We start from the raw sequence: 20067 nt of genomic DNA, 5'->3' as shown, positions 1-20067 counted from the left end.
ATCCAGCCACCTCATTCTCTGTCGTCCCCTTCTTCTCTTGCCCTCAATCTTTCCCAGCATTAGGCTCTTCTCCAGTGAGTCCTTCCTTCTTATTAGGTGGCCAAAGTATTCGAGTTTTAGCTTCAGCATCTGGCCTTCTAAAGAGCAGTCAGGGTTGATCTCCTCTAGGACTGACCGGTTTGATCGCCTTACAGTCCAAGGGACTCGCAGGAGTCTTCTCCAGCACCATAGTTCAAAGGCTTCAATTCTTTGGCACTCAGCCATTTTTATGGTCCAACTTTCACTGCCATACAGTGCAACTGGTTAGACCATAGCCTTGACTATACACACTTTTGTCGACAGGCTGATGTCTCTGCTTTTTAGTGTGCTGTCTAGATTGCCATGGCTTTCCTCCCCAGGAGCAAGCGTCTTTTAATTTCTTGGCTACAGTCCCCATCTGCAGTGATCTTGGAGCCCAAGAGTCCAGCAAGGCTGTATACTGTCTCCCTGCCTACTTAACTTATATGCAGAGCACATCATGAGAAAGGCAGGGCTATATGAATCAAAAGTTGGAATTAAGATTGCCGGAAGAAATATCAACAACCTAAGATATGCAGTTTGATACCACTCTAATGGAAGGGAATTGAGAAGGTGGTAACTCTTGACCAAGTATGGTGCACAGGAAGTGAGGAGAAGACTGATGGAAATCCAACAAGGAAACAAGAAGGTGAAAAGGAAATGAATAGAAAACCAGACTGGGATAGGTCTACAGCTTATTGGAAATATCTTGTGGGAAACATATGATGCTGGTATGACATAGCAGTTCCTATTACTAACGAGAGTAACCATTTGCAACAGTAATTTCAGGCAAATATTATAGTCGTGAATGCTAAAGTGACACTTTCTGTATACCAGTGTTTTTAAGTCTTCGCAATTCAAAGATGTGTGGTCTTCAACTTCCAAAATTCCCCCTATAAGAAGTATGCTTCTTAAAATTTTCAAATTTATTTATTATTATTTATTTATTTATTTATTCAATTTATATGAGCAACAATGTTCCATATAGATTGAATGGGCAGGTTAAAATACAGTTTAAACAAGTTTTGCCCAAAGATAACATTTTTCCATCTTTTGTAGTTCTGTAAAAAAATCATGTAATAGTTAAGAAAAAAGTTATTTCATGGCATACTTCAGGGGTTTTTTTCTCATAGAACGCTCAGAACGGCGTTCCAGCACCTTTTTTTTTGCAAAAAAAAAAAAAAAAAGCTCCCTCTATTGGCTTTAGGAGTAGGCAATCTTGGCTCTTTTTTATGATTCGTGGACTTCAACTCCCAGAAATCCTGAGCCAGCCACAATGAGGGGAAAGAGAGAGGTTTCCAAGCTGAGCCATGCTGGCTCAGGAATTCTGGGAGTTGAAGTCCTTGAGTCATAAAAGAGCCTGCACTAGAGGAGGACATTAAAATTATTTACAAGGTTACTTCTTTGGGAATTAAACTTTTAGAATCTAAAAGAGCTAATTAAAAAAAGCCAACAGGAAAGAACCTCACATTTTTCATCTGCTTCTGTCTTTTGGAAGGTAAAATTAGATAACAAAATAATCTATTTCATATGTTAACATCTCTGCAATGAAATACAAAAGGTAACAGGAAAGAAATGAGAAACATTTTTCTCAATGTAATATGTCTAATTTAGCTGATGCTAGAAAAAATAGTATCTTTTGTACACTTTTGAAAACTATTTTGAATCTATAACCATCTTATTACAACTAAACCACTTTAAATTAACCTGCTATATACATAACAATATATGATATTTTCCATGGTGAGCTTAACATCAATAACAACATTTATTAAAAAGGCTAAAATAATTTCTGGTGGTATTATCTCTACATTAAAATTTTGTTTAGTCACAATCTTTCACTTTTCACATTCTGGACAAGCAGAATCCTAAAAGATGTTACATATGTGCATAAGTGTAGTCACTAGCATATGCCTTTTTAAAAATATCAAACATGCAAAGAAACAAAAATAAGCCCAAAATATCTGTATTACATCCAGAAATGCCAACTTTGCAACCAATATTTCTCATCCATAACTATGGCACCCTTAGGATACCTGCTTACATGCAAATGCTTCTCTGGGATCAGTAACACAGCAGGGATTACTTTTTCCTTCCAGTAACAGATTGCTGGGAAATACCAAACATGGCCTTGAGAATTCTAATGTTTGTTACAAATTTTTCTGGATGTGGTTGGAAAGAGGCTGTTTGGTGCCAGAGACCACTGCCACGAGGAACACAGCTCTGGGTCGGGGTTTGGAGCAGCTCCAGGTGGGGGCTCAGCACGGCAGGGCAACTGCGGGGAGGGGAATCTCCACGGCATGTGGCTCCGAGCCTCAGGGGCAGGGGTGCAAAGGACAGGTGGTGACACCGTAGCAAGACACCGGCATCGCTCCCAGTTACAGCACTTCTGAGTTCCGGCACCTTTTTTTTTTTAGAAAAAAAGCACTGGCATACTTGATAGAAAGACCTGGCTTCTTTAATTAATGAGCTCTGCATTCAATATGATGAATGCAAAAGGCGTTGGGAGCTGACTTGTACAAACAGTAGTTGCAGAAGCAACCTTGTGATAAAGCTGCATTATGATACGGCATAATGGCATTTTTGCCTCAGATGCTTTTAATGCAGAGTGCATTCAAAATTGACTCTTTAGATTAGGCTTTCCTAATAAGATCTGAAATATAGGGAAAGGCTGCTGCCACCAGTTTTACTATATTGTCTATTTCAAGCCAATGTGTTTTGGTTTGTTTATTCTCCCAAACAATTTCATGGTCTGGTTGTAGAATGTTGCTCGGCATCTCTTTTCTTGTTGTAATCTCTGAAGTTAATGTGAATTTCACATGGGATTTTGGTAGCAAACCTGAAAGTGGTATTTGAAAGATATATCAAAATCTTGTTAAATCAAAATTGGCTGATCCATTTGTAATTTAAAGGTAAATCATTATTACATAGACAGTGGTGCAAGTAATTGATATCATTTTTCTGACAGTTATGGACTACTGTGATTATGCAAAACTTGAAATGTGCATCCAGCCTTTGCTTTCGTATAGAATAATGCAAAAAAAATTGAACTTCAATTAAGTAAGGATGTAACATCTCATTTTTTCATTCATTCCAATATTCACAAAGAAAATGCAATTTTCCTGTTGGACTGATGCTTAAATGAATACATAAGAAGGAATCAAAAAAGGTTTTCCAAGACAATCTAGTCCCATTACTATTATGGAATTGGAGAATGCAAAGATTTGGAATTTAACTTTCATATTTTCTGCCCGCTAATTCCTTCTATAATATTTGATAATTCCCAAAATCCTTTTAGAATGAAACAATCTTCCAAGGATAATGCAGAAGGGTTGGTGGGAACTTGGGGCAAACCTGCAAGCTTGTAATAGGACAGAGAAGTGACTTCATAGGTTTGGTTGATCAGAGGGTAGTAATGTGTGGGGTGCATTTGATAACTGGGATTGTGCAAACAAATGAGTCAGAGAAGGAGAAAATTAAGATTGCCAAACACTCTTTAGAAAGGAATTTTTTTCCCCAAATACTCTACTGGAACTTTAATATATCTAAACATTTTTGAGGGAAGTATTTTTCCTAATCATCTGAAACTACTGTTGGGTTGGTGTTAACCATGTGGAAGCTGAATTCATCACTGAAGTGCTTTATGTAAACCAATAAATGAGTATGCTAAATTTGCATGGACACTTGATATAATTTATTTCCATAGCACATGGAAATACAGTCTGATTAATGTGCTTTGATTTTAACTGATGTCAGATGACACCGGCCTTTTCTGGGGTTGGGAGGAGAACAAAGCTTGATCATCTGATTCTGAACAAGGAAAACCCAGTTATTGTTAACAAAAATATTCTCCAACTGAAACCCATGATATATAAGAAAATCAAGTCCATTTCTGTTGCGATATAAAACAATCATAATTAGATGTGGGCATGTTTGGGTTCCAGATCATCATAGAAAGTCTGATGAAAAATTAAGTCTCCTTATTTTATAATTGAACCTATAAAATATTGTGGTCCAGCCAATAACTGTAGACTTTCTTTGTTGTTGTTTTTTTTTCTTTCCACATATACACATTCCCTAATCCTGCTTAGTTTGTGGGTCTGAACATGTTAGTCAAGTACTATAATCCTCTGAAGCTTCCATGTAAATAGTTCCAAATTAAACCTCTGCCTTCTCAAATCCCTATCATTTCATATGGGGGAAACTTAAATGGTTGATGGTGATTTTTGTTTCAGGCTGATCTCTTACTTGACATCATATGCCAGTCAATCTTCTTGGGCAATTCTGTTTGCAAACTGCTCTATTAAATGTTACATATTAAGATAAATAGCATTCTACTCTGGCCATATCAGATTGAAGCAAATGGCCAAAACCCAATTGATTTTTATAGAAATCCATCAATCGTATACTTGCTGCAGTACAAAGGTGGTAAATTAAATAGCTGAAACTACTAAAATACTTCTTTAAGTATAAAATTCAGGAAAACTATATATTACAACTTTAGATCTGGCATGAGAGTTTTTGTCATTTTAATTGAAATGTATTTGCTCTGAATGAAAGTAGAGAAGCAAAGAAAAACGAAACGTGTACAAGAAATCCTTGTCAATGAAAATTTATTGGGAACATTTTATTGTGCTAACTCCTTCTCTCTCTCTCTCTCCTGCCCCCTCTCTTCCTAATAGTGTTACCCAGCCATACCTGTGGCAACCCTGGGGAGATACCTAAAGGCATTCTTCATGGCACAAGATTCAATATTGGAGATAAAATTCGATACAGTTGCATTGCAGGCTATATCCTAGAAGGCCATGCTGTTCTGACATGTTTCATGAGTCCTGGAAATGGAGCAACATGGGATTTCCCAGTGCCATTTTGCAGAGGTAAGACTTTAAAAATAGCACAGACCTTGTCATGGAGATGTGGACTGAGGACATAATAAACTTTGTCACTAAGCTAGCATACACTGGGTCAGGATGAATACATGCCCACATGGTGTTCCCACCATAAATGAGCACAGCTAGAACCAGGTGCTTGTGATAATCTCTGCTGAATAAAACACAAAATGTTGTGCTTTTAGAACAGATGTTACTATTTCAATGAAAGTTTCCACTTCCCAATCTAAACCAACTCATTTACATGGGGTTCGGTTCTAATTTTGAACAGTTGTGGGTGTTCAGCATAAGGAAAATAGGTGAAAACACACTACAAATTGAATTGGAAGAACAGGCAACAAGAAAAGGTTGGACATTATATTTTATATGATCATTTTTGAGACAAATGATTGATCCTTTCACTGTGAAAACAGTGTTCACGGCCCTGATAATAAGCTGGCGTGCATTCCCCTTAAGTTCTGTTCTGCAGTGATTCTCATTTAAATCCCAAATTATCTTCAAGTAGCTGGATCTTTTTTGTCTGAATGGCTGAATGTGTTTGCAATAACACTAAGGAATGTGAACTTTTCAGAAAATGAAACAATAATATGTAATTATGATTGAATAGATAAGAGAAAGACAATGCAGCCCATTATTTCCCCAAATTTCCCCATCATCCTCAGAGGTAGAAATAGGTGAGCATTAATGCAAAAAAGGGCTAATTATGTGTGACAAAAGAGCCTTAATGGAGTCCAATAGTGTCTTATTGGAAAAAATGACCAGCCATCCCAATATTTATTTCATACCAATGGCACTCTACATAAATACTTTGATTTCCTCCACGTGGCTGCTAGCTTTGCACATATGGATATCCCAATCCTAAAGTTCCTAAAATGCAGAGCAAATGGCCTCACTATTGCCTCTTTTCTCACCCCAGTTGGTCAGTAGGGAAGTACCTAAAGCAACATCTGCTTGGTAACCATGGACAATCCTGGAGGCTCTAAGGGTGGCAGACTAAACTGCATTGGTTGCCAGTTTGTTTCTGTGTCCAATTCAAGCTGCTGATTAGTACCTTTAAAGTCCTTCATAGCATGGGACCAGGATATCTGGTGAGCCATCCTGCCCCATTGGGATTGGTTTGTCCCACTTGCACTGGTAGAAGAGGCCTTGTTTGGACTCGGTTAGCCAAGGAAATTTGGTTAGTGAGGTCAAGGAGAAGAGACTTCTCTGGCATGGCACCTGTCCTTTGGAACATCTTCCCTCTAGAGATGAGACCTGCCTCTAGCCTTCTGACCTTTTGGAAGGGCCTTAAAACCTGGCTCTGCTGGTTGACCGATTGGGGCATGCTATGCTGTAGGTAGTTGACTGAATGATACACAAAAGTCCATCTCCTGACTCACTGTGCCCGTGGCTTTAATCTTTTATTTAATCATTGCAAATCTTAATTTTAATGTTTTAATCTTTTGATATTTGTGCCCTGACTCACTTGAGACAGTGAGATGAGCAGCATATCATTTTGATAAACAAACACACAAACCATCCATCTTCCTTTTTTCCCCCATTGTGGTTCTTTTTCACAGTGAGATTTTTTTAAAATCTAGTCTCCAACTAGTCACGATATATGGGTGTTGCTTGAGGATGCTTAAGGAGATGGTACTGCACAACTTTCTGTCCACAGAAGCTTAAAACATCTGAAAAACATGAAAAACAAAACAAAACATCTGATTTTGTACAATATTAAGACATTTGAGGCATCTGCTGTGAAGCATATGAACCCAGCCCCCACAACACCAGTACACAGTTCCTAAAGGAGTTCATCATTAAATAGGATCTTAAAGTCCTTAATCATTATTATGCTTTTCCTTCCCAAAAATAATTTACAAAAATAAATTTAGTTCTAGTGTTAATTTGAATGATAAGATTGCTGTTAATAATGAAGAACAGAGTTTAGCAAACCCTGTGGCTCTAGTTATGTGTAAGTTCATTTAATCATAAAAGTTGGAAGCCAAGTCACATTGTTTTAATACAATATTCTTTCATTTTTTCTTGATAAACTCAGATACTTGTGTGTATAGTGAGCATATATGTTTGAATGGAAAAATATAAGGTTAGTCTGAAAACACTGTAAATTGTGAGATAACAATGCAAGAATCAAATTAAGAGTCAAGTCAAAATTCTAGATGTGTAATTATCTTTAACCAAAAGTAAGCAAGGGGTGGCTGACAAAATGGAGCTATGAGTGAGTGGGTTTTTGTACCTTTTGCGGGTTTTGTGTTTGGAGTTGTTCCTGTTTGAGGTTGTTCATGTTCCTATGTCATGTACTTTGACGTGAGCTTTTGGTATTCTAATGGTGGTGGATTAATCCTAAAGGTCATGTTCTGCCCTTGGGAGTCTTTGCTTTTCTAACCCCATCAGCTCAAACCTTCTCTGGGGACATGGCTGAGGGCATTTTGCTTATGAATAGGTGCCCCAGTCTTTCTGAATAGGAATATCAAATCTGCATTTCTACAGAGCTGGCCTGCTGAGTTTCTGCTTAGGGGAGACTGGCTGTTTCTGCCTAAGATTTTTCTCCATTATCTATTTGAGGAAACATAATATTCTGCCTTTTTTTTTAATATCCCCCAGAATATTTCCTTCTCTAGGAGGGTGGGTGGGTGCTGACTTCCAACAGTTCTTGGTGCTTTGGGCAACAGACTATTGCTCTTTCTGCTGATTTTGCCGATTGTTAAGAATCAAGATAATTTTATGAAGATTATAAAATTGCTAATTTTGCCATCATTTTGCTTAATACTTCAGAAATATTTCTTCTTGTAAAGCACTTGACTGAATTTACATAGAATTTGCAAGATAGTAATATGAGTTAAAATGTCAAAACTGGGAAAAGCTATTTCCAAAACTCTGGGCCCTGAGAAGTTACACTATTATAAGTATTGAGTATGTGAGTCTGTATTTAAAAGAGAAAGAGAAAACCAGCAAAACTGTGCTTGTCTAACAGTTCAGATTAATAAAACTGAGACTTTATTTGATTAATACTATTTCTGGGTTCACACATTGAACCAGAAACTGAGCACACACATTGGTTAAACTATAGTTGCCTCATTTGTAGCTCTAAGTATCATGGAAAATGAAGGTGTGTAAAAAAAAAACCAAAACCCCTCCATTATTCCCTATCCATGTTGGCTTTTGTATGGGTCTTTACAACATTCTCCTTGATGCTCCTCTCTAGTCTGTTCATAATCCATGTTACACAGTCCATTATTACTTAACTATAATTATTCATACAACCAAATGCCCAGAATTTAAACTGATCTCCCTGCTAAAATTAGACTGAAAAAAAATGTAATTTCTCTCAGAGAATTTAAAGTGATCTTTCATTTTAAAGCAAATTTATTTGGTTAAATCATTTTCAGATAAACGAATAATAAATTCTGATTAAAACTATTTCTTAATTGCGTGTGGTAATGCAAGCAAAGGCTGGATTCATATATCATATAAACTCAACAAACTGGTCTGTTTGCTTCAGTTTTGATATAACTAGTATGCTGATATATTGAACTATTGCTTATAAACCACATATTGTGGTTTAAAACGCTTTTTCAATCTAACCAGTTGAACTATATGATCAGGGCCCAAGAACCAAGGATGACACTTAGAGTTACTCAAGAGTACTTTATTTTATTGTTCTTCACTTATAGATAGAATTTTGACAGAATAAAGCAACTATATATATATATATCTAACTATGGATATATTCTGGGAATCACAGCTCAGGATCTGAACACTAAAATATTTAGCAAAGAAGGCCTTTTCTGTTAAGGAAATGGAATGTGAAAATGGTTCTTACAAATTTTGTTCATCCAATGCTGCTTTCATATTTTCAGGGCTTAGTGTAAACCTTTGTTGCCTCTCACGTTGGTGACAAATCAGCAACCAATGGTTGCTTGGTGTTCCTGAACTTCCGTTTCAATTTTAAGTTTCACAGGCAGGCTTACAAATCACTGTAAGCTGAACGTGGTTGTTCCTCCCTTTTCCAGCAGTGGCTGGGTTGTTTATGCCAATCTGTATTGGTGGTAGCTTGTTTCTTTGCATCTTTGAAAGTTGTACAAAGCGAAAACTGCTGTCTTCTTCCTCCCTAATTTGCAGCTATTTAATGGGTGTGCTGACATAGTAGCACCTCTGCCCTAGGTCACTTGTCAATAGCACCCTCAACATATTTTTATGCCTTCACATACATTATTTGCATACAGGCAGTCCTCAACTTATAACTATTCATTTAGCAACCATTTGAAGTGACTTACAACCAGTCCTCACACTTACAACCATTGCAGCATCGCCGTAGTCATCTGATCAAAATTTGGGTGCTTGGCAACCAACATGTATTTATGATAGTTGGAGCATCCCAGGGTCATGTGATTGCCATTTGCAACCGCACCAGCCAGTTCCCCACAAGCAAAATCAATGGAGAAGCCAGAATCACTTAACCATCATGTGGTTCACTTAACAACTGCAGTGGAGCAGTGGGCTAATGCCTCCTTAAGTAACACCAGCTGCCTGCAATTAGTGCAGGTTCTCATCCCACCAGGCTCAAGGTTGACTCAGCCTTCCATCCTTCCGAGGTAGGTAAAATGAGGACCCAGATTGTTGGGGGCAATTAAGCTGACTTTGTAATAATGCCGCTTGGGGTGTGTGTGAAAAGCCCTAATAAGCAGGCATATACATAGAATGAAGGCTACTGCTAAGTTTGTAAGCCGCCCTGAGTCTTCGGAGAAGGGCAGGATATAAATGGAATTAAAATAAAAAAAAGTAATTCACTTAATAACCATTGCAAAAAAAAGTCATAAAATCAGGCACGATTCAATGAACAACCGCCTTGCTTAGCAATGGAAATTGTCCTGATTGTGGTTGTAAGTCAAGGACAAGCTGTATCATGCTAAGCTATGATCTGTTTAAACCTGGTTTATTTAATAAATCCACAATAACTTTGGTTCCCTTTGAACAGCCTAGATTTGCACAACCCACTAAACCAAAGGCATATTATGGCTTAATGCAGTAGAGTAATGCACCATTAGTGAAAAATGATGCAAAATAGCCATTGAATGGTAAATATTCCTTAAGCTGAAAATATTTCTTTAAGCTGAAAAGAAGACTGTTCAGCAGTATCTTTACTAAGCCATAGTGACATTAAAACAATAACACATGTATCGTGTTTTCACTGCGCAAAGTATGTGTAATTTGGTATTTCTGTCACAATGTCTGATGCAAGATGCATTATTTGCATCAAAACCTTTTGCACTTCTATGATTCCCTACCACAATCTTCCAAGCCATTTCCTCTAGATGGCTGTGGATATTTTTCCTTCCATTTTAAAAACAAACATTCAATTTTGTTATTATTGTTCCAGGTACGTTTCCTGATGTTACCTGGATGCATAAGTCAATGTCTTGTTTCTAAATGTTGTGACTTGAATAAATTGTCAGTTCGGCACTATCAAATATAATTTAATGACTGTAATGGGATGCTTTAAAATGTCAGTGCAGAACATAATTTCAGTAAGTGGCTAATCAAATACAAACAATGCACCACTGAGATATTTTGAAGTGTCCCTGATTGTTTTCCTTTTAGGTCTTGCTTAACAAAGGAATTCTCTAAACTATAAACTTTTTCCAAATATTTCTAGAATAAGATGCCTTCTAATAAAGGTCCATTAGCTATTTTGTAGATACTTGCAATACAGATTACTAAATAATGTATGCTTATAGTTCATTTGGAGCTGTCTAAAACTGCAATTTTCTTTAATTGATAAGCCTTACATAATGTGACTGGAAATGACAATATGTCACTTGACAGAGCTTTCTAATATGACTCTCAAGTTTTTAACTGCATCTTTTCTATTGAAAGCTACAAGTGGTAAGGAAAAAATAAAATCTTCAAAGACAGAGTGACAGGATTGGAAGAAACATCAGGTCTAACTAATTACTGTCTCTGTAGTCTATAATGTTTAAAATATAATGGTGTTTCTATCAGTTATGCCATGGTATAATGAAGTAAAAATAATCTTAAGCCATTTGTTAAATTTGGTCCATGGAATGGAACAATGTCTGGTTCCCAGTTAAATAAAAATGGCTGTTTAATTGCTCACCCTGTTTTATTTATTGATTTGTTTAAACTAGGGCTGGAGGTCATCCCACCCTTCCAGCTAAACCTTATGAGCCATGGTGGTGCAGTGGTTAGAATGTAGTATTGCAGGCTAATTCTGCCCCCTGCCAGCAGTTTGATCTTGACCAGTTCAAGGTTGACTCAGCCTTCTATCCTTCCGAGATCAGTAAAATGAGGACCCAGATTGTTGGGCGCAATATTCAGCCTCTGTAAGCCACCTAGCGAGGGCTGTAAAGGCACTATATATCAGTATATAAGTCTAAGTGCTATCGCTAAAGGAAGCAGGCACTTATAATGGACAATAATGATATAAGAAGCTGTGGGGGGGGGGGATGATCAGTTTAGTGACAATGGCAGAATCATCATTTTATATTGTATAGGGGGAAAAAACAATGGTAAACTACTCTTGCATTTTTACCAGGAAATAGAAAATACAAAATGGTTGAGGAGAGAGTGGCAAATGATGTTCTCCTCAGTTGGGATGTCACTCAACCTGCTACTGCAGAGTTGCTCTGGATGGTTCAGTTCTGCTCAGTATTCGTGAAATACAATAGGTGGATTAAAGTGTTTAGGAAATCTAGTTGCTGTGTTGTCATGCAGGAAAAGAACATCCGAAGCTGAAAAGAAAAATTGTAATGGAAACATGGAATGTCAGAGGCACGAATATAAGAAAGCACAATTCAATAAAAAGTAAAATAAATTGACTATAGGCTGACATCTTAGATATTATTGAATTTAAACTTGATACTGGCAGTCAGAAAATCATACTACCTGGAACCTGAAAAGCAAAGAAAGAACAGCATTACTTTCCTAGCGAGGAAGGCTATAGCAAAGATTGGATACAGACCAGTGGATGACTACATAATTTTATTTATATATTTATTAAATATATCTCTAGGTTGGTGCAATTAAAACAAACCTCTTAACACAGAACATACGGTATATGACTTAAATATATATAGTATTAAAGATAAAACATAAAAACAGCACAACAATTTCCGAGAAAAGAAACAAGAAAGAAAGATAGCAACATCAAATCAGGAAAAGAGTCTCCAAAATATCTTAGCTTTCTTTTCTTTTTTTCTTTTTTTATTGAAAAGTTTTTTAATACATTTTATCTTTAACAAAACAACCCCTCCCCTCCCACCCACCCCCTTCCCAACCCAACCCAACCCTCCCCCCCTCCCCTTCCCCCCTCCCCGACTTCCCAGAGCTAAATACAAGGTATAAAAGTAAAAACAATCATAAACTACCATATGCTAACAACAATAAGCTATTAAGTCTACCGTACTTTAGCTGTTGTAAAATGACTACAAGCAATATAAATATCACATCAATACTTATTCAAATGCTAAATGAAACTTTTTAGTCCCATATTTATTCTGGATATAATCAATCCATTTTTTCCACTCCACAATATATCTCTGTTGCGAATGGTCCTTCAAATACGCCAAAATCTTTGCCATTTCTGCCAGGTTGGAAACTTTTAGAGTCCATTCTTCTATAGTCGGCAGTTCTTCCTTCTTCCAATATTGCCCTACTAAAAGTCTTGCTGCCGTAATTAAATTCAACATCAATTTAATATCCACAACAGTAGTATCAGTAATAATACCCAGTAAGAACAATTGCGGAGAAAACTTTATCCTTCTCTTAAATATCTTCTGCATATTCCACCAAATTTTGATCCAAAAAGCTTTAACCTTTTTACAGGTCCACCATATAAAAAAATATCTTAGCTTTCAAGAACTTCAAAAGGACTAGCAAAGAGGGGAGACAGCCTGATCTCCACAGGGAGGTTTTTCATGACATGAAAGAAGTCCCCCCCCTCACCTCAGCACCCCAAATTCTACAAAGTATAGGGTTTAAAAGCAATTTTCCTCTGGTAGATCTAACTGGTTGGGCTGATATTGATGAGAAGGAGGTGCTTTCTGGACAACCTTTTTAATACGATGGTTATCCAAAAGTATGCTCCAACAACTGATGCAGAAGAAAAGGAAGTGCCCAAAGCTCACTCATTTCAGAAAGAAGGGATATGTATTTCCAAAGGTCTCACCTTTACCATATTCTTCTGGTTTCTGCTCAAACAGGCAGACAACCCACTAAAATAGTTTCCACGAGACAAAAGGCAAATGCCCATAATATTGGCATAAGAGTGTTTTTAGCTTAGTCAGAGGAGAGACAGTCTATATGAATAGATACATTTGGGTGGACATACTTTGTGCCACCACCCAAACTGGAATAGGTCATCTCAAACCAGCTCTTCCAATGTGGCCAAGGTTTGCTTGTCCTACAAATTCAAAAGCTCCCTAGACCAGGCATAGGCAACCTTGGCTCTTTTATGACTCATGTGTTCTGTACCAGCCTGCTGGCTGGCTGGCTCAGGAATTCCACGAGTCATGAAAGAGCCAAGGTTGCCTACCTCTGCCCTAGACCATGTTTGTTCTCATGCTGACTCCATGGTTGTTCTCATAGCTACCTATACATTTCTGTGAGGATTTCTTGCATTCTCCTGATCTTCCTCCCAAGTTGGAAAAGCACCACCCAAAGAGTGAATAGGCAAAGGCTCACTCAATCATCATTTAAAGGATGACTACTGTTTCGTTTATAGGATTTTAAGATGCTGGATCAGGCCAATAAATATATTCCAGTTTGGGTGGTGTCATGTAGCATGGCCAAAGCTATGGGGACCTTGCTTTTTGTCTTGTGGGAGTTATTTTAGTTGAATGTCTGCCTGTCTGGGCAGAATTCAGGAGGGTACAATGAGGTGATATCTTCTAAAGTTTGCATTCTTTCTGTAATGGGTGAGCTGAAGGCTCATGAAATATTTGAAGAATTCTATTTCAACTTTATTGATATACTGTTGCTGCCTGCACAAAGCAGGTAAGCCAATAGCTTTCTTTTTTAAAAAAAAAGGCCTTCAATTTAAGGTGATGACAATAAAAGAATTTTCAATTCCCATCTATATTTCAAAAAGACAACATATTAGAGTATAATCTGTGAACTTTTTTCCTCTACCTCACCTGCTGTGATGTCTCTACACAGCAGGATCCACTTAGCTACACTTTGTCCTCTCCTTCACTTTTATGGGAATAAGGCTGCAAGCAGACTCTGAATAGACACACTTCCCTAACCAATAGATACAAATGCCCCTGAGGAACGATGCGTTTCTAAACAACTGTTTCCACCCAGTTCTACCTGTTATAATGTTTGCTTAGGCAGGTTCTCAATGGTATCTCTTGTTCTTAAGTCAAAAGGTTCCAAGTGAACCATGAAAAGTAATTTGTATTTTGCTAGCAGGGATGAAACACATAAGTCATTCTTTTTCTGCATTGTCTGTGTTTAGCACATAAAACTCTGGTGTTCCTTCATCAGGACTTTAAACTGCACTATCAAATTCAAAAGATACATCTTTAACATAAAGTACACGAGGGGAAGGTGCAATAAATAATCTTTCAAAGCCTCCAAAACTAAAGTAAAGCCATTTAATCCTAAGGGGGGGGGGAAATCCATGAGGACAATGCAGGTAGTCCTTGACTTATGACCACAATTGAGCCCAAAATTTATGTTGCTACGTGAGACATTTGTTAAATGAGTTTTGTCCCATTTTACAACCTTCCTTGCCACAGTTGTTAAGTGAATGACTGCAGATGTTAAATCATGATTGTTAAGTGAATTTGGCTTCCCCATCGAGTCTGCTTGTCAGAAGGTCACAAAAGGTGATCACAGGACCCCAGGACACTACGACCATCATAAATATGAACCAGTGGCCAAGCATCTCAATTTTGATCACATGACCATGGGGATGTTGCAACAGTTGTGTGAAAAATGGTCATAAGTCACTTTTTTCAGTGCCCTTGTAATTTTGAATGGGAACTGTTGTAAGTCAAGATTTACCTGTAGTTTATCATGCAAAACGTCCTGCATATATGTGGATTCTGGAATCTTAAACCATGTTTGGTCTCCCCCTCTCCTGCCACCAAAGACTAATGTCCCTTTTCCAGAGAAAGTCAGAAAACAAATTTAACAGTAGCCATAGCTTATGTCTTCCATGCACAACCTAAAACATTTAGAAATTAAAGGAAAGGGGTGGTTGAATAGGACATTCCTCTCCAATTTACTTTTTTTTAAAAAAAAGAAAAAAAACAATTTTAGGGATCAAATCACACTTGAAACGGATTAAAACTCATCAAGTGAAAATGTTGAAATAGCAGTAATTTTCACCCATCACTAAATAATCTGAGAAAAATAGCACATTTAAAGATGAATGAAATCAGTATGGAACAGCATTTTGAGAGTATGTGAATGGTAAATCAATGCAGTAACAAAACGGGACAAAATTATTGAGAGCATCCTGGAAGAAAAAAAAAACAACAGAAAATTGAAGGAGTGAAATTAATCAGAAGCACTTGAAGCCCATTAGTCATAAAATTGCTGCATGGTACATATCATTATATTTATGTGCTTTTTATGATTGGCAGCCCTAAAGCAATAAACAGGTAAACATGTTAGAAAATCCTTTTTTCCCCCCACTTCCAAGGTGGAAATCAATTAACTCTGCATTAGTTTTGTGTAGTGAAATACTGCATGTCATTTATGAACATATTTTCTTTGCTGAAGCAGAAGGTAAAATCAATGGTGAAATCTGAAATTTAAAAATCATATTTTCCACCTTAATTCCCCTTGTCAAACGGAACAGTGAAAGGCAGCACCACGTAATATAGGATGCTAGATAGACAGTTGTGGCTGGTTTAAAATCAGTGTTTCTCAACCTTGGCAACTTTTAAGATCTGTGGACTTCAACTCCCAGAATTTCTCAGCCAGCATACGTTCTGTCATATATAAGTAGATATAATATATGGATATGATACCATGTATACTGGCTGAAGAAACACTGGTTTTCACCCCTTTTCTCCACTTATCCTCAAAAGAAGATTAAAAAAAAAAAACACAAACAAAAAAAGAGCTTGAGGGCCATATCATTAGGCAAAGCAAAAAAAGAGAAAGGTTTGGCCCACTGTCCTGAGAAGACATAAGATAATAGAAGGGAAGAGGAGAATTATAGAAAACCTTTGCCTTGGTCTTCTCCTCAGAAGAGAACTATAGTGAAATGGAATTGAGGAGAAAAATTGAAGGGGAAAAATGACACAGTGTTAGCTCAGGATAAGTGAACAGATGGTTAGGGAGGACCTGGTTAGGGAAGGACAGTCACTTGACTATGAGCCAGCAGTGTGCAGCAGCAGGCAAAAACACTAATACAATCCTGGGTTGTATAAACATAGGCATAGAATCAAGATCACGCGAAGTATTATTACCACTTTATAAAACTCTAGTGAGACCACACCTGGAATACTGTAACCAATTTTGGTCACCATGGTACAAAAAAGATGTTGAGACCTTGGAAAAAGTTCAGAGAAGAGCAACTAAGATGATTCAAGACCTGGAGACGAAAACATATGAAGAATGGCTGCAGGGCTTGGGTTTGCCTAGTCTAAAGAAAAGAAGAAATAGGGGTGACATGAGAGCAGTATCCCAGTATTTGAGAGTTGCAACAAAGAAGAGGGGGTCAAATAATTCTCCAAAGCACCAGAGGGCAGGACAAGAAACAATGGTTGGAAACTGATCAAAGAGAGAAGCAACCTGGAATTAAGGAGAAAGTTCCTAACAGTGAGGACAATTAACCAGTGGAACAGCTTACCTCCAGAAATCGCTCCATCACTGGAGGTTTTTAAGAAGAGACTGGACAGTCACTTGTCTGAGATAGAATAGGTTCTCCTGCTTGAGCAGGGGGATGGACTAGAAGACCTCCAAGGTCCCTTCCAGCTCTATTCTATTCTATTCTATTCTATTCTATTCTATTCTATTCTATTCTATTCTATTCTATTCTATTCTATTCTATTCTATTCTATTCTATTCTATTCTATTCTATTCTATTCTATTCTATTCTATTATGTCACAGGACAAGGCCACCGACAACCAAGAAATCCAAAGGGGTTGCTAGATGTGATTTCTGAGTCAATTCCTGTGACTTTTAAGAAATCAAGGTGGACAGGGGTATCCTGAGAGTTTATATGAAGGAGAAATACTGTTGCTACTTTTAAAAAGGCAGAAAAGCAGGGCCAAGCAAGCCAGCTTTGATACTAGGCGAAAATCTGATTTTTAGGCAGGTGGTTTGTGAGCCTTTAGGCAATAATGTATTGCTGTGCAAGAACAAGTATGGATTCATCAAGAATGAATAACACTCAACTACTGGATCTCTTTCAATCTCTCTCTCTCTCTTTGATAGGATAATTAATTAAGTTGGCCATAGAAGTCTAGAGGACATAATCTGCCTTGATTTCAGCAAGCCATTCTGCAGAGTCTCTCATGAGATTCTGGTAAAGAAGATGGCAGAACATGAGTTGGAGAATGCTACTATTGCTTCCATACAGAACTGATTGAAAAATGTACCCACCAAGTGTCTATCGGTCTCTTCAAATCTAGCTGAAAAGAAGCATTAGGTAGTAGATTGCAAGATTCTGTTCTAGGCCCAGTGATCTTCAACAATTTTATGAATGATTTGAATCAAGGGTTACATACTGAAATTATCAGATTTATTACTAACTAAAAACAGTATGGATAGCAAACCCCTTTGAATTAAAATCTTTCCCATCAATCCTTCAGCCAGCAGAAAACTACAGTATTCTGCTGTAAAATGTGCCACCACCACTTCAGTTATTATCTGCCACAGGCACAGAACCACAAAATGGTCCTTGGTGTCTTTATATATTATATGCAGGGCATGTTTAGAAAAGGAACTGGTGAATTCCCTTCCGCCCTATTAAATGCAACCATCTGGCAAGAATTCATCTATCAGTCACTCTCCTTAATGTAGGTAGGGCTTGGGTTGTAGGAGATTAATATGAAGAGCTCAGCTGGACTGACAGGTGCCTAGACTGGCTCTGTGCATGTTATATGTGTGTTCAAAATGAGCTTAAGAAAGATGTGTCAAGCACTCACAAGGAGGGACTGCAATGTGATATGACAAACAAGCAGCCAAACAACCTCCTCTGCTCACATATTAATTCAAGCTCATTCTGAACATGGTTGTATGTTCTTTTAGAAAAGCATCACTCTGGTTCCAAAGGAACTGAAATAGCAGCTCATGGGCAGTGGGTATGGGGAGAACTGTGCATACCCCACAGTATCACCACCCATCCACTGTTATTTAGTGTCCAGCAAATGGTGAGCAACAGATGGGTGATGTGGTGAAGAGGAACCACCTACTACAACATGCAGCCCTCCTGACACCTATCACTCAGCTGTTTCCATCTGTTGACCAGTGGTGGTGATGGGGAGCCATGTGGCAAAGTGATTCTGACCACTTCATCCTGCACCCCTTTCCATATCACTGCCAGTGAGTATTTATGTGCTGTTACTGACTACCAGTACTTGTCAATTGATGAAGTGCAAAAAGCAGTTGATGGATACTAAAGAACTGATGGCTGCTCAGTGAGGAAAAATCCTTCAACAAGACAAAGAAGTGACTGTATATTCCTTCTGGTGGGGAGGTAGTGAGAAGGAAAGCTGCAGAACATAACCAGAGAGAAAGCTTCCAAATTTTCTTCGCCAACAACACCAACAGCAGCAGTTCCAGCTGAGCTTTTCACATATATCTGCATTCAGTTGTCTGCACCTCCAACATTCTTCAGGATCCATAATTTATTTGTTATATTCAGGAGCTCAAGGCATCTAGCAGTCTTGCCTTCAGTGTTTCGATGTTTTCCTATAACAACAACCCTCTGAAGTTGGGGAGAAGGAGGGAGGAAAGGAAAGAGAGAGGATGGTTCAAAATTCCTTAGTTGGGTTCCATGGCTAAGGACAGACATGAATTTGAGCCTCATAGTCCTGGTTCTATAGTTTAACAACTATACTACAGTGGATAGGTCATTTGGACGTATGGGGATTACGCTTGGCAAGTAATGTGCCAGCTCCAGCTGTTTGCCTAGCAAATTCAAAGCTTCAAGTTCTGAGGAACATAGGAGCTAAACAAAAGCCATGATATGAAAGTGATTAAAGTCTTGTCAGTTATAGGCAGCAGCTGCCAACTGACTAATTAAGGTTAAAACTGAGTTTGTTAACTTGTGGTTAGCACCTTTTAAGAATCTTTTCTGCTGAAGAGAAAAGCAACTGAGGAAGAGATTGGTTGTTTACACAATCTTTTGTGTACCTGACCTGTTTTTTCCCTCCCTCCTGCAGAGCAGAAAGATTGGAGAGAAAGGAAGTACAAAAGAGTAAACAGACATAAAATAGGAAATGAGGGTTGAAAGGAATGTGCTAGGATTGGCTACTTTCCTAGCATGCTTCGGCAAGCATACTAGGCAAACAGACAGTGTTAGATTATTCCTTTCAATGTGCATTTCTCACTGTGTGCCCAATTTCTCTCTTGTAATCTATTCCTCTTCAATGATTATAAATACAAACATTAATTTCCTTCTTGCTAATTATCCCAGCACCAAGGTAAACATTCCAAAGGGAAGTGGAGGAAAATAAACACTAAAGTAAAATCCTAAGCATAATAGTAATCATATGATTTTACACTTAGCAACTATGTCACTTAGTGACCAAGTTGCCAATCCCAGTTGTGGTTGTTAAATGAGGACTATCTGTATTGTTGTTGGTGTCATATGTCAATCTTCAGCCAATAGAAATCAGCATTAGGATTCCTAGATCGTTTTCTAAAGAAAAGGAACTTCTAATTCCTTTGATCTGATATTTCTGGAGCAGGAAGCCAAAACAAAGCTGAACTGAACCTGGAAAAAGACAGCCACCTATGCTTTAGTGCAGCTGAATTACAACTGTTTTGAGCCTTTAAGTCATTTGATGTATCTGTTACTCTTTCTTCTGTAATCATCTTTGGGGTTTTCTGTGGGCAGGATGTGCTTTCTCTTTATACAAGGCAAGATACTCTTTTCTTCCTTCAAATCGTACTTGCTGAAATTGATTTCTC

At 37.8% G+C, this 20067-nt stretch overlaps 1 protein-coding gene across 1 annotated transcript in view; it reads left to right on the top strand.

Moving 5' to 3' along the window:
• Positions 1 to 20067, top strand: part of CSMD1 (CUB and Sushi multiple domains 1) — a gene marked incomplete at its 5' end in the record, with an annotated part of 1146395 nt that overhangs the window by 595023 nt on the left and 531305 nt on the right. Inside the window, one exon of the mRNA XM_083350006.1 lies at positions 4740 to 4934. Within this exon, the coding sequence (XP_083206132.1) occupies positions 4740 to 4934 (195 nt within the window). The remainder of the gene's footprint in view (positions 1 to 4739; positions 4935 to 20067) is intronic.

The sequence above is a fragment of the Vipera ursinii genome, assembly GCF_947247035.1.
Source record: "Vipera ursinii genome assembly, chromosome: 1".
NCBI lineage: Eukaryota > Metazoa > Chordata > Lepidosauria > Squamata > Viperidae > Vipera > Vipera ursinii.
Note: the sequence above shows the minus strand (reverse complement) of the source record. Positions and strands in the feature narration are given on the sequence as shown.